At 62.7% G+C, this 18,304-nt stretch overlaps 5 protein-coding genes across 5 annotated transcripts; 4 read left to right on the top strand and 1 right to left on the bottom strand.

Annotated features, from left to right (window-relative positions):
• Positions 1–557: 557 nt before the first annotated feature.
• EHS24_003673 (uncharacterized protein) lies at positions 558–4,990 on the top strand (the record flags this gene model as incomplete). Its single annotated transcript, XM_028619328.1, has 14 exons — positions 558–611; positions 656–2,039; positions 2,080–2,283; positions 2,325–2,466; positions 2,507–2,717; positions 2,757–2,945; positions 2,983–3,077; positions 3,116–3,227; positions 3,271–3,384; positions 3,425–3,699; positions 3,738–3,790; positions 3,832–3,923; positions 3,966–4,931; positions 4,976–4,990. The coding sequence occupies 14 exons, from the start codon at positions 558–560 to the stop codon at positions 4,988–4,990; spliced, it is 3,906 nt and encodes a 1,301-aa protein (XP_028472197.1).
• Positions 4,991–6,607: 1,617 nt separating this feature from the next.
• On the top strand, positions 6,608–8,417 carry EHS24_003672 (uncharacterized protein; the record flags this gene model as incomplete). Its single annotated transcript, XM_028619327.1, has 5 exons — positions 6,608–6,795; positions 6,920–6,927; positions 6,983–7,122; positions 7,784–8,165; positions 8,221–8,417. The coding sequence occupies 5 exons, from the start codon at positions 6,608–6,610 to the stop codon at positions 8,415–8,417; spliced, it is 915 nt and encodes a 304-aa protein (XP_028472196.1).
• Positions 8,418–8,944: 527 nt separating this feature from the next.
• EHS24_003671 (uncharacterized protein) lies at positions 8,945–12,081 on the bottom strand (the record flags this gene model as incomplete). The annotated part of the gene is made up of 3 exons (XM_028619326.1): positions 8,945–11,207; positions 11,257–11,455; positions 11,502–12,081. The coding sequence occupies 3 exons, from the start codon at positions 12,079–12,081 to the stop codon at positions 8,945–8,947; spliced, it is 3,042 nt and encodes a 1,013-aa protein (XP_028472195.1).
• Positions 12,082–13,279: 1,198 nt separating this feature from the next.
• Positions 13,280–14,782, top strand: EHS24_003670 (uncharacterized protein; the record flags this gene model as incomplete). The annotated part of the gene is made up of 5 exons (XM_028619325.1): positions 13,280–13,354; positions 13,507–13,621; positions 13,785–14,218; positions 14,277–14,501; positions 14,570–14,782. The coding sequence occupies 5 exons, from the start codon at positions 13,280–13,282 to the stop codon at positions 14,780–14,782; spliced, it is 1,062 nt and encodes a 353-aa protein (XP_028472194.1).
• A 451-nt stretch (positions 14,783–15,233) lies between these two features.
• On the top strand, positions 15,234–17,884 carry EHS24_003669 (uncharacterized protein; the record flags this gene model as incomplete). Its single annotated transcript, XM_028619324.1, has 6 exons — positions 15,234–15,446; positions 15,593–15,727; positions 15,827–15,907; positions 15,949–16,883; positions 17,016–17,351; positions 17,482–17,884. 6 exons carry the CDS (start codon positions 15,234–15,236, stop codon positions 17,882–17,884), a joined length of 2,103 nt encoding a protein of 700 aa, XP_028472193.1.
• Positions 17,885–18,304: the final 420 nt, after the last annotated feature.

Genomic DNA, 18,304 nt, shown 5'->3' with positions numbered 1-18,304 from the left:
GTTGACCACTGTACGTACGGCCTGTCCGCTACCTTCCCTCCTTGCTGTCCGTCCTCGTTCCACACTTTCTCCACTTTCCAAACCGACGTTCCGTACTCCCTACCCTACCACCTCTTTGCCTCGCGAGCTACGGTTCCAGTTCTTAGACATGGTACTAGCTCTGGAAGCGAGGAAGAGGCAGTAGGGTGGCGAGCAAGTGGGTTGCGATGGCGAGCAAGGCATAGGCCTGGCCTTCCCCCGCCTTCCCTCCTCGCCTTCCCTCCGGGTCTTCTCTCCATGTCTTCCCTCCGACTTGCCCCGATAGCTACCCCTTCGTGGTTGTGCATGGGAATGCGTGGGGACATGGGTGGGGATGCATGGTGGCCATGAGGTGTTGCTGGTGCATAGCTTTGGGTGTGAGGAAGCGACTCGCGACCACCTCGTGTACGGGCGTGGTGGGGTGGTTGAGGTTTGGCATTCTCCTCGCATCCACCGCTCTGCATCCAGTTCCCGTCCCAACTGCTGTCTTCCTTCTCTATCTCCGCAATTCCGCAACGCTCCTCCCTAACGCCTCACAGATGTCGTACAATCGCGGCCCCAGTGGTCCCGGCGGCGGCGGCGGATGGCAGCAGGTTAGTTTTCGGGCAGCACTGAACTCACGAACTGACAACCCCAGCGCCCGCAGTACAACGACCGCGGCGAACAGGGCTACGACCGCCCCGACCAAGGCTACAACCGCGAGCCGTCTCGCGACTTTGCCTCGCCCTCGCGCGAACCCCGCGGCCCTCCCACCGACTATGACGCTCCTCCCCGTGGCGGCTACGACCGCGGCCAGCGTGGCAGCTACAACCGTGACGAGCGCGACCACCGCCGCGACCAGCCTCCCCAGTCTCACCGTGGCGGGTTTGGCCAGCGCGACATTCCGCCTCCCTCGGCGTACTCTCGCGAGTCGGCTCTGAGCCCCGACCCCAGCTCCGCAGCTGGCAATGGCGGTCGCAACCACGGCATTGGCTACCCGCCGCGTGGCCGTGACGACTCGACGTCTCTCGCCGGCACGGCTCGTGCCTCGGCGTACCCTCCCAGCTCGCACGAGCACGGCGAGTCGTTCTACTCGTCCGACGCGAGCCAGCGCGCACCCAGCACTGTCTCGGGCAACCCCCGCCAGTCCTCGTACCAGCCCAGCGCGTCTGAGCGCGACGACAACTACTACGACTCGACTGTCCCCTCCGCCGCCGCCACTGAGCGTGACAGCCACACCCCCGTCCAGCGCGAGCGCGAGGCCATGTCTCCCAACCCACGCGGCCGCGAGGCAGCCTACTCTCCCCACTATGAGCGTGAAGGTTCCGGCCCTCGCGACCGTGCAGATGCCTACTCGCCCATGCGTGAGACTCCTCGTCCTCCCGCCGCCTTCTCACCCGTCCCTGCCACGCGCGACCTTCCTCCCCAGCGCCAGGGCTCTGCCAACCCCAACTCCCAGCAGCGCGAGCAGGCCTTCCAGAGCTTCTCGCCTGCCCCATCCTCAGGACCGCGTGACGGCTCGTTCCAGGCTGTCGGCTCTGACGGGCGCTCCTCTCGCGTCTCGTACCAGCGCGAGGGCGAGCAGTCGCACACGCCTCAGCCGGAACACAACTCTGCCGCCACCGTCTCTTCAGGCATGGACATTTCTCACCCCCCGACCTCGTCCACCCCTGCCACGAGCGCCGGTCTCAGCGACCCCATCAACCTCGCCCACAAGCTCGAGGCTCTGCAGCTCACTAGCTTCTACGTTCGCCCTGGCTACGCCGAGGTCGGGCGCCCCATCAACATCCTGTCCAACTACTTTGCTGTCCGGCCCAAGGGGGGCAGGGGCAAGATCATCTACCACTACGACATTGACATCAACCCCGTCGTCAAGTTGACCGACCAGAAGAAGCCCCGCACGCTCCTCCGCTCAGTCTGGGAGCAGCTCATCCTCGATTACGAGTCCAACACCAACGAGCCCGACTGGAACGTCGCCCTCGCGGCCTCGGCGTTTGACGGTCGCAAGAACTGCTTCACGCCTATCAAGTTCCCCATTGGAAGTGAGTTAAATCCGTTGTAGTAAACGAGCTCACACCACAGACGAGACGCGCATCCTCACGACCTCGCTCAACCAGAACAAGTCCATCACCCGCACGTCCAACCGCGAGGGCTCGGACGACGAGTACCACCGCTTCAGGATCAGCTTCAAGCTCGTCGCCGAGGTCGACCTCGAGGCCGTCATGGAGTTTTGCCGTGCCGACCGGCGCCGCCCCACCCCGCACGCCGAGGAGAGCTGTCTGACTGGTGAGTTTCGCATGTGGGCGGCTTGGTCTAACTCTCGCCAGGTCTCATGGCCACCAACGTCCTTCTCCGCGACGTGCCCAGCAAGAAGTACGCTCAGGTCGGCGCCACTGGCAACAAGTTTTACACCATCGAAGGCGCCCAGCCTCTTCCGCAGGGTGCTGTTGTCTGCAAGGGCTTCCTTCAGTGAGTTGTGCCTTTGGTGGTGGCGGATTCTAACTCCCAGGTCCTTCCGCTACTCCAACTCGGGTCTGCCCCTCCTCAACCTGGACCTCGGCTTCTCGGCCTTCCTCCAGTCCGGCCCTGCGTTGCACGTTGTGGCCCAGATCCTCGGCAGCGGTGCCGGCGGCATGCGTGGTGGACCTGCCCCGCCCTCACTTGACCAGCTCGACGAGCGCCAGATCTCCATTCTCAAGAAGAAGCTTCGTGGCGCCAGGGTAAGCTGCGTGAAGTTGCTGCATTGCTAACCACCTCAGTTCACCGTCACTCACCGCGAGAGCCCCCGACTCCACACTGTCATCTCGGTCACGCTCCAGTCCGCTGCCGACCTCTACTTTGTCATTGAGGGAAACGAGGACAAGGAGTCGCGCCGCATCAGCGTTGCCGCGTACTATGGCGAGTACTATGGCTGTGTAGTTACCAAGCCCCGTCTTCCGTGCATCCAGGTGAGTTGTTGTCGCAGGCATGCAAACTGACAAACAGTACGGCAAGCGCGCCTACATCCCCCTCGAGTTCGTCCGGTTTGCCGACTTCAACTCACTGCCGCCTACAAACCTTACAGCTGAGCAGACTGCTGCGTGAGTTCCCATCCCATGTACTTGCAAACTGACGGCAGGATGATCAAGGTCAGCGCTATGCGTCCGGACCTGCGTGCCAAGACCATCAACTCGTGGCGCGAGGAGCTTGCGTACGAGAAGCAGCCCAAGATTGATGCCTGGGGTCTCCAGGTGGGTAGAGCGCCCGTCATAGCACGTAACTCACCCATCTCAGGTCAACAGCAAGATGGTCGAGATCCAGGCTCGCGTCCTCAACCCGCCGGCCATCAACTATCGCGGCCGCGTCGCCAGGCCGCGTGACGGCTCCTGGAACCTCCGTGGCCAGCAGGTTGGTAGTTGTTCTAATTCCGGTATTCTAACCAGCCCAGTTCATCCGCAACGCCAACCGCCCTCTCCGTAACTGGGCCGTCGTCTCGTTTGACCGCTACTGCGACATTGCCGACATGCAGCGCTACATCAGCTACCTGTGCACGCGCCTCTCTGCCCTCGGCGTCTCCATCGAGAACCCCAAGCCGCCGTGCATCGCGCCTACGGACCCTCGTAACCCGCACAACCTCCTCACCGCGCTCCAGCAGGCAGCCCGTGCCGCCTTCCAGGTCAGCAAGGAGATGCCCCAGCTCATAGTTGTGATTCTTCCCGGCAAGTGAGTTACGATGCCCGTTTGCGCATGCTAACTGCAAGGGACGCTTGGCTTTACGAGACCATCAAGAAGCTCTCCTTCACCGAGCTCAATGGTGGGTTTGAGATGCGATCTGAGCTAACCACTAACCCTCAGCACCCGTCCCCACCCAGTGCATGCAGGCAGCCAAGATCAAGAACCCGCGCGGCATTGATGCGTACACCGACAACGTCGCCATGAAGGTGGTCGTGAGTTGGACTTTCCTTGGAGGAACCAACTAACATGCCCAGAGCAAGCTCGGCGGTCTCGCGCACCAGGTCCCCATCAGCGAGCTCCCCGGAATGGTCAAGGGCAAGACTATGATTCTCGGCGCCGACCTCGGCCACGTGAGTTGCCAAGATCCTTTCAAAACTAACTCGCAGCCCCCCTTTCGCCCCAACTCGGAGGAGCCCACTGTTGCGTGCTCGATCGCCACCTACAACGCCGACTGCGATGCGTATTCGGCCCAGATCCGCCTCCAGGAGGGCCGCAGCGAGATCATTGTCGACCTCAGCACCATGGTCGAGGAGCACCTCCGCATCTTTGCCAAGCACAACGACGGCGAGTACCCAGAGCGCATCCTCATCTTCCGTGACGGTGTCTCGGAGGGCCAGTACGCCGCTGCTCTGCAGTACGAGCACGACGCTGTCGTCAAAGCCTGTGCGCGCATCCAGCAGGGCTACCGCCCGCGCATCCTCGTCTGTGTCTGCGCCAAGCGCCACAACACGCGCTTCTTCAGCCAGCAGCCCAGCGATACGGACCGCACGGGCAACCTCCCTGCCGGCCTCGTCGTTGACCGCACCATCACGCACCCGTACGCGTTCGACTTCTTCCTCCAGGCCCACGCCGGTCTCGTTGGCACCGCCCGCCCGACCCACTACATCTGCCTGCTGGACGAGCTCGCCACCACCCCGGACCAGCTGCAAAGGCTCGTCAACGGCCTGTGCTTCAGCTTTGCCCGCTGCACCCGCAGTGTCTCCCTCGTGCCCGTGTGTTACATGGCCGACCTCGTCTGCCAAAAGGCCCGCCTCATTGTCCAGAGAGGCGAAATGTCCATAACCCCCTCTGAGACGTCGGGTGGCCGCAGCGGCGCCCGTCCGCCCCCGCCCCCGTCCACCTCGGGCAGGTCCGAGGCCACCTCGAGCCGCTTTGCCGAGCGTGTCGACATCCACCAGATCCAGAAGCTCATGTCCAAGAACCCCGAAATGTCCCAGGTCGTGAGTTAACTTCGGCTGGCCACGAGACAACTGACATTCCCCAGGCGTGGTGGATGTAACCTGCCCACTACCAACCTGTCGGCGCCTCGCCGTACAGGACCCCCCTCCCCTGGTCGTGAGTTGGACACGAGTACACGTACACCACACAACGTACGGATCCCTACTGACACTCAGGCGTGGTGGATGTAACAACCCACCACCGCACCACGCCAAGAACGTGAGTTGTTTATTATTCGCCTTGTGCTGAACTCCTCAGGCGTGGTGGACGTCAGCGTACCCACCACCGCAGCGCATGTGTCTCTCAGGGGGTGAGTTCTTTTGAAGTCGATCGAGAGAACTGACGTGCCAGGCAATGGACGTACCGTACCCATCGCCACAACGCCATCCAAGCGTCCCGTTCCGTCTCCAGTATCCATCCCATGTCTGTCCGAATCAGTTCCCCATCAATATTATGTGTGACCGTGTAACCAAAAACCGTGTCCCCCGTGCTATATAGTCTCGGCACGCCTGTGTTGTCGTTGTAGTAGTTCCATTACCATGCCGTTTGCGTGCCGTTCGCATGATGCATCATGTTTCACAACCCCTACGTGGCTCTGGCAGAGTTCTGGAGCCTCATGGCCAACACGCTGCATGGGGGTGCTGTGCCTGAAGCAAGCGCGGCATTTTTGTTTGAGGTTGATGAAAATATCCATTAAATGTCGTTAAATTCAGCAAAACCCCGCCAAACCATCGTAGAGCGTGAACGAAAGCGCTCCAACTGCAGCGCGTGCATATGACACGGTCTTCATGGCACGAATGGCATACTGTTGCTGGCTCCTGCTTGTATCTTGGATGGTCCCAAATCGCCTCCCTCCGACTCGACACCCTCACCATGAGCGTCACGGCGGATGTGCCCCGGTGGACTTGTCTGTTGTCCCTCATACAGCCAGTCTGCATACCCAGCTGTGGCGCTGTGGCCACTGTGTCTAGGTGTCCTCTGTCCTGTTCAGTGCCCGCAGCCTCACCATAGCGTGACACCGCTCTCCCCAGGGCTGGCCATCTTCAGACTCTATCGTCGGCGCAATCAACAACAGTGTCCTGGCTCGCTGAGTTTGGGTTCTCGGCTGGCTGGTATAGTCAGGTCGTCACCGCTGTGCATGCAAACAAATGACGACACAGCCTGGACAGTCTGCGTGGGTTCCCTGACGAGCCCTCGCTGTGTCGGGCGGGATCTGGATGACGGAGTGTTGTCTCTGAACTGTCGGGGTGTGTGGTGTTCGCCTCCGACCGGGGCAAGGCGACGGCGACAGGCAGCACTGTAGCACAGTATACACCCAGCAGCCCACGACACAGCCATGCCAGCACCATGCACCACACCATGCACCCACCCCCACCTCCCACCTGTAGGCGCCGACTACCGCCCCAAGCCTAAACACCTCCCCCCATTGGCGCCATTAACCGGTGCCTCTATCATTTCGATCCCCGATCTGTTCCCGCTTTGGGACAGACGGCGGGCGGAACGGCGGGGTGGGCCGAGCAGCTAGCAGCCGAGTCGGGTTGGTCGCATTTGCACAATCTCGTCCGTCCGGTCTTTCTTTCTTCTCGTTCTCCACATCTCTCTTGTGCATACCACACACCCACTCACCCCCCTCGCCCGCTGGCGTACCCCACATATCCACGACGGCGCACTACCCAACATGATTCCGCCACTCACGCATACCGAAATGTCCTCTGTGGTGAGTGGACACATGGCCGACGAGGTGGCCGTCTCGTACGCGATCACCTCTCGCCCTCCCCATGCCACAGCTCAACCACTCCCGGTCCTCGAGCTAACAACCTCACAGATGGGTTACATGAGCATTGCCTGCTGGGTCATCGTGTACAGGTACGTTTTTTTTTTTCAAGCGCATGGCGCACACGCGCCACCACGCCCCGCCCGCCGCGGTCGCGATGCGCGATAACAACTTTCTCCACGCGCAAATGACTTTATGCTGACGGCTCCCCTGCAGTCCCCAAAGTTTGTCCCCTCGTACCCTCCTGACACGCGCGCGCTCACAGCATGTCCGCCCCAGTCTGGGAAAACTACATGCTCAAGTCCGGTGATGGCCTCAGTGTGCCATTCATCCTCCTCTGGCTGGGCGGCGACATTACCAACCTCATCGGAGGTGCGATGGCCGGCGTGCTGCCCACCATGATCATCCTTGCTGTTTACGTGAGTCGCTGCTTCCGGTGGTGTTCCCGACCGTGACGGCTGTGGAAGAGCTCGTGTGGTAGCGCTGGCAACAGACCTGGTGCTTTGCTGGAAGAGTCTCCCCTCCCAGCACGGTGGTGTTGCTTTGCTGGATGATTTTCATCCCCAAGCGCCGCCGGCGAGCAGCTAGCACCCGCCTAGGCGCCGTCCGGACACGTTTTGCTCCGCGAACCGCCGTTCCGCAGGTGCCAATGCCAGGCTCTCTGTTGCTGTTGCTGTAATCTGTCTCCACGGCGGCAGCTCCACCCGCCTGGCCCCCACCTCTTTTGGGTTTTCGGTGGCGAGCGACGGGGGTCTCGTGACCACCTCACCGAAAGATTACATTCCGCGGCGATCCCCCTTAATGCCACCCGCTGTTGCTGGCATGTGCTGGCATGTGTCGTCTCGCAAAACGTGACCCTCTCTGCGTATGCTGGTGGACCAGCAAGGTCTGTGACGCGTATGCAAGTGGGTCGAGGGCGTTGTGTGAGGGCTGCGGATGGACGGATGGGATCAGGTCCCCCAGGTCCCCTCCTGAACGTCGAATGTCTGTGGCCGGGTTGGCGAGGCATATCTGCCTCTGCTGCGTCCGGCCAACCACACCATATTTCCACCATGCACAAGCCCCCGCTGACCGCCCCAGTACAACATTTGCGACATTATCCTCCTGTTCCAGGTGTACTACTACCGCTCGCTGCGCAAGCGCCCCGAGAACCAGCCCCTGCTCGAGGCGCCCCCACGCACGCTCAAGCCGTTGCTCCCGGCCTACCTGTCGTACCCGCTCATGATTGCATTCGTGATCGTGTCGGGCTTTGTGAGCTGGGCGCTGGCCGACCACTCGGGCGGCGACAAGCACCCCGAGGACGGCCCCGCGGGCGGCGTCGAGCTCGAGTGGAAGTCGCAGCTGCTCGGCTACGCCTCGTGCTTTTTGTACATTGGCAGCCGCGTGCCGCAGATCTTCCACAACCTCAAGACGCGCTGCGAGGGCCTGAGTCTCGCCATGTTCTTCTTCTCCATCTCGGGCAGTGAGTAGCTGTGGCGTCGTCGACGGAATGTTTCAGCTGACACGTCTTTCCCCAGACGTCACGTACGTCGCCTCCATCCTGCTCACGTCCATGGAGCGCAAGTACCTCATCACGAACGCGAGCTGGATCGCGGGCGCGGCACTCACCATCTTCCTGGACCTGTACGTCCTCGCCCAGTTTGCCTACTTTTCGTACCAGGACAGCCACAAGCACAAGGTGTTTGCCGACGACGTCAGCGAGGAGGAGGCATGAGGCGGGCGGACACGGACATGATGGACATGACACGAGCGTCCCCACCAAGAAACACTGAAACGAAAACAAGAGCCCGCATTTTTGGCTCCATATCCCTCCCTCCCTCCCCTCGACTTTTTATCATCCCGCGCGCACATCCCCATCGCCTCATCGCCATCAACCCAACCCACATATGTAACTCTAGATACGTCAACCTTATCTTCTTTATTCCCTATGAACCCCACATGGCCCACATGACCCATATCCATTCCATTCCACGGTAGAGAATGCACGCCTTCAACTGCGCAGCTGTTTTGAACCCCAGGGCCGCGCAGGTAGGGGGCAGGGGGCAGAATACAAAGACATTTTCATCATACACAATCGGTGTTAACGCATATCTACAAGACTTGCTCCCTTCCGTTTTTTACTACATCTTACAGGGTCTGTTCCTCGACAGAACGCATTACAAGCACCACTACCCCCCACCCCACCCCCACCCCCGCCCCCGCCCCCGCCCCCCTCCCCCTTCTTTCCCCCCGCTCCCCCTCTCACGTCACCTGGTTCCACCACACCGGCTCGCCCACTTGCGTATGCTCCCCCGCCCACCCTTCGTCAAAGGGCACGAACGGCGCGGCGGCGCTGCCCTCGTCGCCGAACAGGTCGCCGAGGTCGTACCACAGCTGCGTCATCGCGTCCCATGCGCCGGCGATTTCGTCGCCGACGCCGGCGTCGCAGAGGTTGTCGTATGGCTGGGGCTGCTGGGGCTGCGGCTGCGGGGCCTGGAGTTGGGGCTGGAGCTGGGACTGGAGCTGCGGCGCGAGTTGGGCCTGGAGCTGGGTTTGGTGCTGGGACTGCACGTCCTCGTGCGCCATGGCCGGGACCGGGTTGGCGACGATGCCGGGCGGCTGGACATGGTCCATGGCCACGTCCTCGCGCATGGCCTGGGCCTCGCGCAGGGGCTCGGTCACGAGCGCCGGCGTGGCGTTGAGCACGCTCACGGCCGGGTCGTACCCGCCTCCTCCTGCGGCCGCGGTTCCGCCATTGGACGATGTCGGGCGCGAGGCGACCGACCCGGTCGTCGACGACGCGGACGCGCGGTCCAGCGGCCCGTGGCGGCTCAGCAGGAGCTCGGACAGCCGCGAAAAGATGTCGCGGTACTTTGCCGACAGGGGAATGTCGCGGCCAAACGCGTCAAACAGGTCGCGACACTGCTGGACGCGGTTGCGGATCTCGGCGTGCCAGTGCGGGTCGTCGGCGCCAATGTATGCCTCGAGGCCAATTTCGTCGCGCGTGTCCTTGGCGTGCGGCGTGCCCTCGACGGCGCGCATGCGCGTGTCGCACTCGCACAGGCAGCACAGGAACGAGATGGAGCACACAAAAAGCCCGATGATCTGCACGAGGTTGAACGAGACCTTCATCGTGCGCCACATTTCAACGTACAGGTCGACGGCGCGCGACGACGCGTCGTGCAGCGCGCGCAGCGCCGTGGGCGTCGTCTCCGGGTACAGCGGCGAGGGGCGGTAGAGCATGCACAGGACCTGGTAGTAGTTGATTTCGAGCCACTTGTCAATGTTGATGGTGAGCAGGTGTGTGGCCGTCTTGCGGGGCTTGGGCACGGCCGCCGTCCACTTGTCGAGCTCGCCGTGCAAGTCGCTGATAATGCCCCGTCTCTCGGGCTCCGAAAGCGAATTTTGCTCCCCCTTGACGCTGTACAGCGCGACCAGCGTCTGGCCCAGGATACGCCGGTACCACGCCAAGTACCGTGTGGCCTTGAGCATCGGGTAGCCGCGGTACTCGGCGTCTCCGGGCTGGTCTGTAGGGAGCTCAATGTCAATGTCGTTTTCGGCGATCGTGAGCGGCTTGGACAGCGTGAACGCAATCAGCCGGTCGAGGTTGTAAAACGAGACAAAGACGCGACGCCGCTTCTCGGCCATTTCGGGGGACACGTGTGGCTCGGCACGGCGGTGCAGGCCAATGGCCGTAATGACGCGCCCGGCCAGGCCGAGCGTCTGCCACATGGATCCCGACGTCGGCTCCTGCGTCGCATACAGCGTCAGGATGAGCAGAGCCTGGACGCAGACAAGGTCCTCGCGGCCGAGGGCCTTGGCGCGGTGCGGCATGGCAGCGCTGAACAGCGCACGTGCAGGCGGCAGCGTCTTGTCGCCTGTCCGCTTCATGCCCTGCAGGCCCGCAGCGAGGACCATGAACAGGAGAAACTTGCGGCGGTCCGACATGTCCTCTGACCCATCGCTCGCAACGCTGTGGGCCGCGGCGCCGGGGGCATTGTCGGCATCGTTGGTGTCGTTGCCTGCGCCGGCGTACAGCTCCTTAACTTCCGCAAAGACCTCGGCCTTGTCGAACAAGGGGTATGCCAGCTCGTTGAAGCTGAAATAGTGCATGACGGCACTGTGCGCCTGTTCCTTTGTGATGATGTCCGTCACCGCCATGGGCGGGGGCGAGGGCCCCGACATGCGGCGCTTGTCGGCATAGTACTGGGCGAGGTGAGACAGACCACGGATCTCGAGCGCCGACGCGGCGAGCTTGTTGAACTCGCCGCCGCTCAGAGGGGGCGACGTCTTGCGTGTCTCGCGCTCGCCCAGTACCTCGCGGACGTTTTCGTGCTCGTGGCTGCGGGGCTCGTCTTGCTGGTGGTGGCTGCTGCTGCTGCTGTTGTGGATGTGCTGCGGCTGCGGGTGCACGAGCGAGCGGCTCGACATGTCCAGCTGCATCTCGAGCTCGCGGATACGGTCGTGTGCAGCTGCCAGCTCGGCGTCGAGACCGCCGTTCGCCGTCTTGAGCTTTGACACGTAGCTAACAGTCAGCAAAAGTGCCTGGGAATTTGCGCAACTGCCGCACTCACCTGCTGGTCGCAGCACTCAGCTCAAAGACACATGCAACGTCTGCACGCGAGCAGCTCGCACACCGCGGCCACGCGCCGTCGCACTTGCGCTTGATGCGGTGGCATCGGATACACGCCTGCACGGCGCCCTTGGGCGGGTGGACAAACACTGGCCCGCGGGACACGTCCCCCGATGGATCCTCGTACTCGACGTCGGCGCCTTCGGGGATGTCAGAAGCGCCGGCAGCTGCTGCAGCCGCGGCAACCGCCCTTTGTCCTGCGGCGCTTGGTGGCGGGCGGCGAGTCGGTCGTGCTCGACGACGACTTGGCTACCACCGCGGCAGACAAGGGCGGTACACCGGGCGCAAGCGTCTGGTTGGGGGAAGGGCCTTGCGCGAGGTGTGCTGCCTTCCCTCCTCCTCCCGGGGACGCAGAGCGACGCTGCAGCTCGCGGTATCCTTGGTCCCATGGGGGGGCGTGGTAGCGTTCCCCAGGCGTGTCATGGAGGTATGGCCGGTAGCCATGGGGCGCCTTGTCGGGCTCTTGCACAGCCGGGCGTCCACGGTCGCCCGGGTGGACGGCATGTGAGGGAGGAAGAAGAGGGGGCGGTAGAGGAGGGCCACCAGCAGAAGAAGAAGAAGAGGCAGAACCACGCACGGCATGTGGTGAAGTGTGCGATGCGTGCACCAGGTGGTTGATGTGCGGCGGCGTGGACCCGGGCTCTGGGTATCCTCCGAGGCCACCCCTACCACTGCCGCTGCTGCTGCTGCCACTGTGGTACGAGTTGCTGGGTATCGGCGCCAGTTGACGGCGGTACTGGTCTTGATGCGGCTGCGGTGGTGCCATGATGCCTGGGTATTCTATGTCGGAGCCGGCCAGCGCTGCGGAGACGGTCTGGAACGGCCGCTGCTGCGACGGGTGGTAGTGTGGGGGCGGCTGCTGGGCATGCTGGTGGGGCGGGTACGGCACGCTGGCTCCTGCTGAGCGTGGGTGGTGCTGTGTGTAGGACGACGATGCGGGGGACGAGTCGTGCAAGGACGGGGAGGAATGGTGGGAGTGGGGGTCTGTGAACGACGATGAGCCTCTGCGGTGGCCCAAGTGCTGCTGCTGCTGGAGGTTCTGCTGTTGCTGCTGCTGCTCCTGCTGCTGCGGTACGTGTATGGGAGGGAGATGTGGAGTGTCCCGTGGGGGGTACATGGTGATGATGGGCTCTGTGGGGTGTGGGGGGTTATAAGCAGAGCCGCAGGACACAGAGGGAATGACTGCAAAAGGCGGAGAGCGCCGCCCACACCACCACGCGCGCTGCGGGGACGACGACGGGCGGGGCGACGACGGGGGGAACGGAGCGACCGGGGGTGGAGAATGTGGAGACGGCGTGCGGGGTGGCCGTTTTAACACGTCATTTTGGAGAGTGATCACAATTATTCTATTAGTATAAAGTTAATACTCCTTTCAAACGGGGGGCTATGACGGTCCACGTGCAAGTCACGTGATATTGGGACATTACAGGGGACTCATATAGACGTGCAGAGTGAACGTGACGGTGACGCTGGGCGCCATACGAGTGACAACCACACCACAGCTCACATGCGCCACGCGGTGGGTCTGAACGTTGAGCCTCGGAAAGGCGGGCCGCGAACGAGAGATCACATAGAGCTCTGGGAGGCCGTCGACAATGGCGAGCCGCCACTGACTGACGATGCCGTGCGACGAGGTGACGACCAAGGCGTGGTGATCCGATCCGCACGACGATCTACACAGCGGATGCGACAGCTCGGCAGCATGGAATTGGATCGTCCGCAGCCCCCGTGGACAGGCAGATAGGAGATCAGGAGACGTTTGTTGACAGCAATGGATACCTGAATGGAGGGAGGGACGGAGACGCCGAAAGGCGGCGATAACCGACCCGGGCCGGCAGATGCAGCGCGTGATATGGTGAGCAATGGCGCCGTCATGACGTGAGCAAACGGTGCGTCGACCTTCGTCCATCGATCCATTTCCATCTGTCGTCCAGACCTCTCTCCTTCTCACATCATCCATCAGCATGTCGGACCCCACAGACGTCCTCCTCATCGGCCTCGGATCGATCGGTACAGTGTACGCGTACTTGCTTGAGCGGGTGAGTCAAACACAGTTTGGCGTCGCCAAATCCAACGTCGTCGGACCCCTGGCCTTGCCATGCCAGCTGCTGCATTCGTCGCTCGTCCCAGCTGGCGGCCATACATCATCCCCTGACACACACGTCAACTACACCCACTGACACGTCCACAGTCAGGCAAAGCTCGTGTCACCGCCGTCGCACGCTCCAACTATGACGTCTACGCCAACAACGGCGTGAGCCTCGTCACTGACCGCTTCGGCACCATCCAGTACAAGCCTTACCGAGGTGGGTAGCGTTCTATGGCTGAGGACAGTGGCCGCTGGAGGGAGAGTGTGGTCTGTGACCGCAACTCAGTGTCCGGCTGTCTGCTGATAGACCTGCAACAGGCTGGTAGATGGTGTACGCCGCTTACCAGCGTTATGTCATGGCACTCAGCTGACACCCCCAGTCTTCAAGTCGCAAGAAGAAGCGCTCGCAGACGGGACAAAGTACGCGCTGTGCGTCGTGGCTACTAAGTCGCTGCCCGACGTCCTCCCCACCCCGACCCTGCTCGCGCCCTCCATCGCGTCCGACCAGGTCGGCGCGTACGTCCTGATCCAGAACGGCCTCGGCGTCGAGACCGATCTGCACAAGGCCGCGCCGTCGACCCCGATCGTCTCGTGTCTCGCGTGGATCTCCACCACCACCTCACAAGGCGGCAGCGTCGTGACGTGGAAGGGGGCCGACAAGCTCGGGTGTGGCGTGTACCCGCCCCCCTCCGACCAGCGCGTCAGCTTTAGCGCGCCCGAGACGCACGCGCTCGAGCTGTGGACCAGCCTGCTCAAGGATGGCGGGGCCGCGGTCGTGCAAGCGGACAACATCGAGAGCATGCGGTATTCCAAGGTGGGTAGCGGGAGTTGCCATCGCACATGCCACGGTCCCCTCTCTGACACCCCGCCAGAACGTGTTGACAGCGTCGTGGGCCGGCCTGCAAGGTCTTGCGCGCACCCAGGCGGCGTGCTTTGCGGGCCTGAGCGCCGCGCACCACGCCCAGATCAAAAAGTACCAGCGCGAGATCATCTCGCTGGGATTCAAGACGGGTCTGCTGGTCGAGGGCATGACGCTCCAGCCGATGGGCAACACGGCCGAGGGCGTCGAAGAAACCATCGAGGCGGACTTCAACCGCGTGAGTGTAGCACAGGCGCTGGTTTACCATTTCGGGGACCTAACGCTGACTCCAACCCCCGCGCACAGTTTGTCCTCGCCCCACAAGGCTCGCCTGTGACGCAGCACAAGTGGTCGCTCCTCGTCGACATTGAGAATGACCGCCCGTTCGAGGTGGAGGTCATCCTCGGTTCGGTGGTGCGCCTCGCCCAGAGTGTCGGGCACGACACGCCACTGGTCGACTTTGCGTACACGGTGTTGAGCGGTGTGCAGGCTAGTATCCTTGCCAAGCGCCAGGGATAGATGGGAATAAAACGTCGGTTAGCGGGGAGATTGTTAGAGCGGAAAACGCCACGATGAAGCGTGGTGGAAGGAGATGCCAGGCAGTGGCCAGTGGCTCGGACGCCTGCGTTATCTCTTGCCATTCTGTCTGTGTTTGCACTCGTCAACCAGTGTATGAATCGGGCACTTCTGAAGCAGCATGGTTCTCTCTACCTGCCTCTCGACCGCCATACACGCATGCATGCATGCATATGCCTTTTGGCCTCCTGCTGCCCGCGGTCCTACACGGACCATGCCACCGTTACGGTCGGAACACCCACGTGCACCACGTGAGACAAATACTCCCGTTGGCCCTTTTTGCCACCTCTTTCTCGAACTCTCCGTCGTCGCGAGTCCCATCCATATCCATCGGTTGCTCTTCTGGTCGCGCCGTCTCCTTTCACTCTCCCTCACTCCCCACTCTCCCACCACAATGCCTCCCAGAGTACCCACACGCGCGCTCTTCAACCTCCCCCTCGCCAACCCCCAGGCGTCGGGCTCCACCTCTTCAGCAGCATCGCGCACCAGCCGCGTCTCGCCGCCGACCTCGCCGCGGATCGCCGGCCAGCGCGCGCTGCACACCACTTCGGCTGGGCCAAGCAGGCGTCTGAGCTCCAAGGCCAGCAGCAGCCGTCTCGAACGTCAGGTGGGTACCCTGTCCAGCGAGCTGGATCATAACCTCGTGTGGGCCGCTTCAGCTCGCGATGCGGACTCCGGACTAAAACGGGCATCGCGCCCGAAAAAAAAAAAAGTCAAAAACGTCACCAAGTGTACTAACCCATATCCTTGCAGACCTCGCCGAACGCGACGCGCGCCCGTGGATTCCACGCCACTGCTCCCAGCTCGGCGCCGCAGAAGAACCCGTACGAGGTGCTTGGCGTGGCCAAGGACGCCAGCTCCGGCGACATCAAAAAGGCCTACTATGGTGTACGTTGACGTGTTATTGGGCCCCGGCCAATGACGCGCGGGCCATTTCGACATGGCCACATGTGTGTTGTTTGTGCAGTGGCTGACCTGTTCTCCCAGCTGGCCAAGAAGTGGCACCCGGACACGAGCAAGGAGAAGGACGCTGCGGAAAAGTTCCAGGAGATCCAGGCGGCCTATGACGTGGGTAGCTAACTTTGAGTGTCAGCTAAACCACCGTGCAGATCCTCTCGGACCAGACCAAGCGTGACGCGTATGACCGCTACGGCTCGGCGTCGACGCAGGAAGGCTTTGACCCCAACATGTTCGCGCGCGGCGCCGGCGGCTTTGGCGGGTTCCAGGACTTTGGCTCTGCGTTTGGCGGCGGCCGCGGCGGCAACCCTGCCGACCTGTTTGAGCAGCTGTTTGGCGGCGCGTTCGGCGGCGGCGGCATGGGCGGCGGTGGCGGGTCGCCGTTTGGCGGCGCAGGCCCGCGTGCGCGCCAGATGCGCGGCGACGACCTCGAGGCGGACGTTGCGCTGTCGTTTATGGACGCCGCGGCGGGCACCAAGACCAAGATCACCATTACGCCCGTCGTCGACTGCCCGCCGTGCCACGGCTCGGGCCTCAAGGCCGGCGAGCAAAAGTCGACCTGCTCCGTCTGCCGCGGTACGGGCCAGCAGGCGTTCCAGGTGCAGGGCATGTTCATGGCCTCGACCTGCTCGGCGTGCCACGGTACCGGCACCGTCATCCCGCCCAAGGCGCGCTGTGGCGAGTGTGGCGGCGTCGGCCGCGTCAAGGAGAAGCGCGAGATCGACGTCGACATCCCGGCCGGCATCGAGGACGGCATGAAGATCAAGATCCCCAATGCGGGTGACATGCCCCTCTCGGCGTCGGGCCCGCCCGGCGACTTGTACGTCCGCGTCACTGTCAAGCCGTCGGCCCAGTTCCGCCGCCAGGGAACCAACATCTACCACGACGCAAAGGTGCCCCTCCAGACCGCCATGCTCGGCGGCAAGGTCCGCATCCCCACGCTCGAGGGCGAGGTCGACGTGCGTATCCGCGAGGGCACCCAGTATGGCCAGGAGGCCGTGCTCAAGGGCCGCGGTGTCAAGAACGTCTACGGCAGGAAGGGCGACAGGGGCGACCTGATCGTTACTTGGAAGGTCCAGATTCCCAGGTGAGTGGGAGATGACGGCAGCTGTGACCACATCGTCCCGCAGCTATGACCGGCCACACGCCCCCCCCCCCCCCCCCCCCCCCCCCCACCACCACATGTCCCGTACCAAAAATACTCACACCTCTTCCTCAGGTCACTCTCCTCGTTCCAGAAGAAGATCCTGCAGGCCTTTGCCGACGACGTCGAGGGTCGTACCCCCAACATCCACTTTGACGGCGAGCCAGGTACGCGTCGCGACACCTACACTCCCCCCTCTTCCTCTTCCCCCCCTCCTCCTCCCCCCAACTCCAACTCCAACTCGTCCGGCGGCAAGCCCCGTTCCGGCTCGGTCCCCGAGCTCGACCCAGAGGCGCACTCGGGCCTCCACGGCACGGCCGACAAGGTCGCGCACGCGCTGGGCGGCGCGCTGGGCTGGGCCGAGAAGATGTTTGGCAAGGGCAGCAAAAAGGACAAGGACGACAAGGACAAGTAGGCGCCGCTCGCCAGAGCGAGCGGGCGCCTTTGGGTTCTTGGTGTCCGAGGCTGGAGGCGGGCGGATCGGAAGGAGAGGAGCACGGGGGGTGGCTCTTTGGTGTGTCCTAGGAAACACTGTTGACAGGTCGGTAACAGGTGCCTCGAACAGCGTTGACCCGGCCGCAGCGGACTCGACGGGCTCCACCACCAGCAACACCGCCACGGGCAAGAAGACACGGGCACGGAGCATTAAGCGTGACGAGCCGCCTCACCCGGACAAGCCGCGCAAGTCCGAGGCCGAGCCCGAGGCGCCCAAGGCTGCCGAGGACGAGGTGACCGCCAAGGAGGAGGAGAAGGCGAAGCTCGCCGACGCTGCCGACGCCGACAAGCCTGAGCCCAAGCCTGAGCCCCAGGCTGAGGCCAAGCCCGAGACCACGGAGACCGCCGAGACCGCCGAGAAGCCCGAGACCCCAAAGACGACCACAGGCGATAAGAAGACGGCGCCTGCGTCGTCCGACGCAGACGAGAAGAAGAAGGCGACAGGATAAAGAGGAAGGCAAAAGAAAGAATAAAAAAACGAATCCCCGCTCAATGGGCACACCACTCAACTCCCCCTCCCCCCCCCCCCCCCCCCCCCCCTTCCCACCACATCTAGACAAAAATACTTGGCATATGCATCTTTCTTATCTCTTCCGGAACCGAGTGCATGACGGAAGAGGGCGGGGCATTGGGTGCCAACGTGCAGACTGCGAGTGAGGGCACGGTGGTGGTCGCTTTAGACATGGTACATATATGTGCATAGTTGTGAGCTTCCACGGTGCTCTACAGTATGTGGTGTCATGGGTCATGGGATGGCCACGAGGAAATGTCACGGGAGGGAGTGTCGGTGTAGACGCGGGGGCCAAGAAGTGGAACATGTGGTGGGGGAGGGGGAGTGTCGTCAAATGTCCGTCACCATTGTCCCGGTC

Source organism: Apiotrichum porosum (assembly GCF_003942205.1).
Source record: "Apiotrichum porosum strain DSM 27194 chromosome Unknown scaffold_18, whole genome shotgun sequence".
NCBI lineage: Eukaryota > Fungi > Basidiomycota > Tremellomycetes > Trichosporonales > Trichosporonaceae > Apiotrichum > Apiotrichum porosum.
This window is presented reverse-complemented; position numbering and strand designations above follow the sequence as displayed.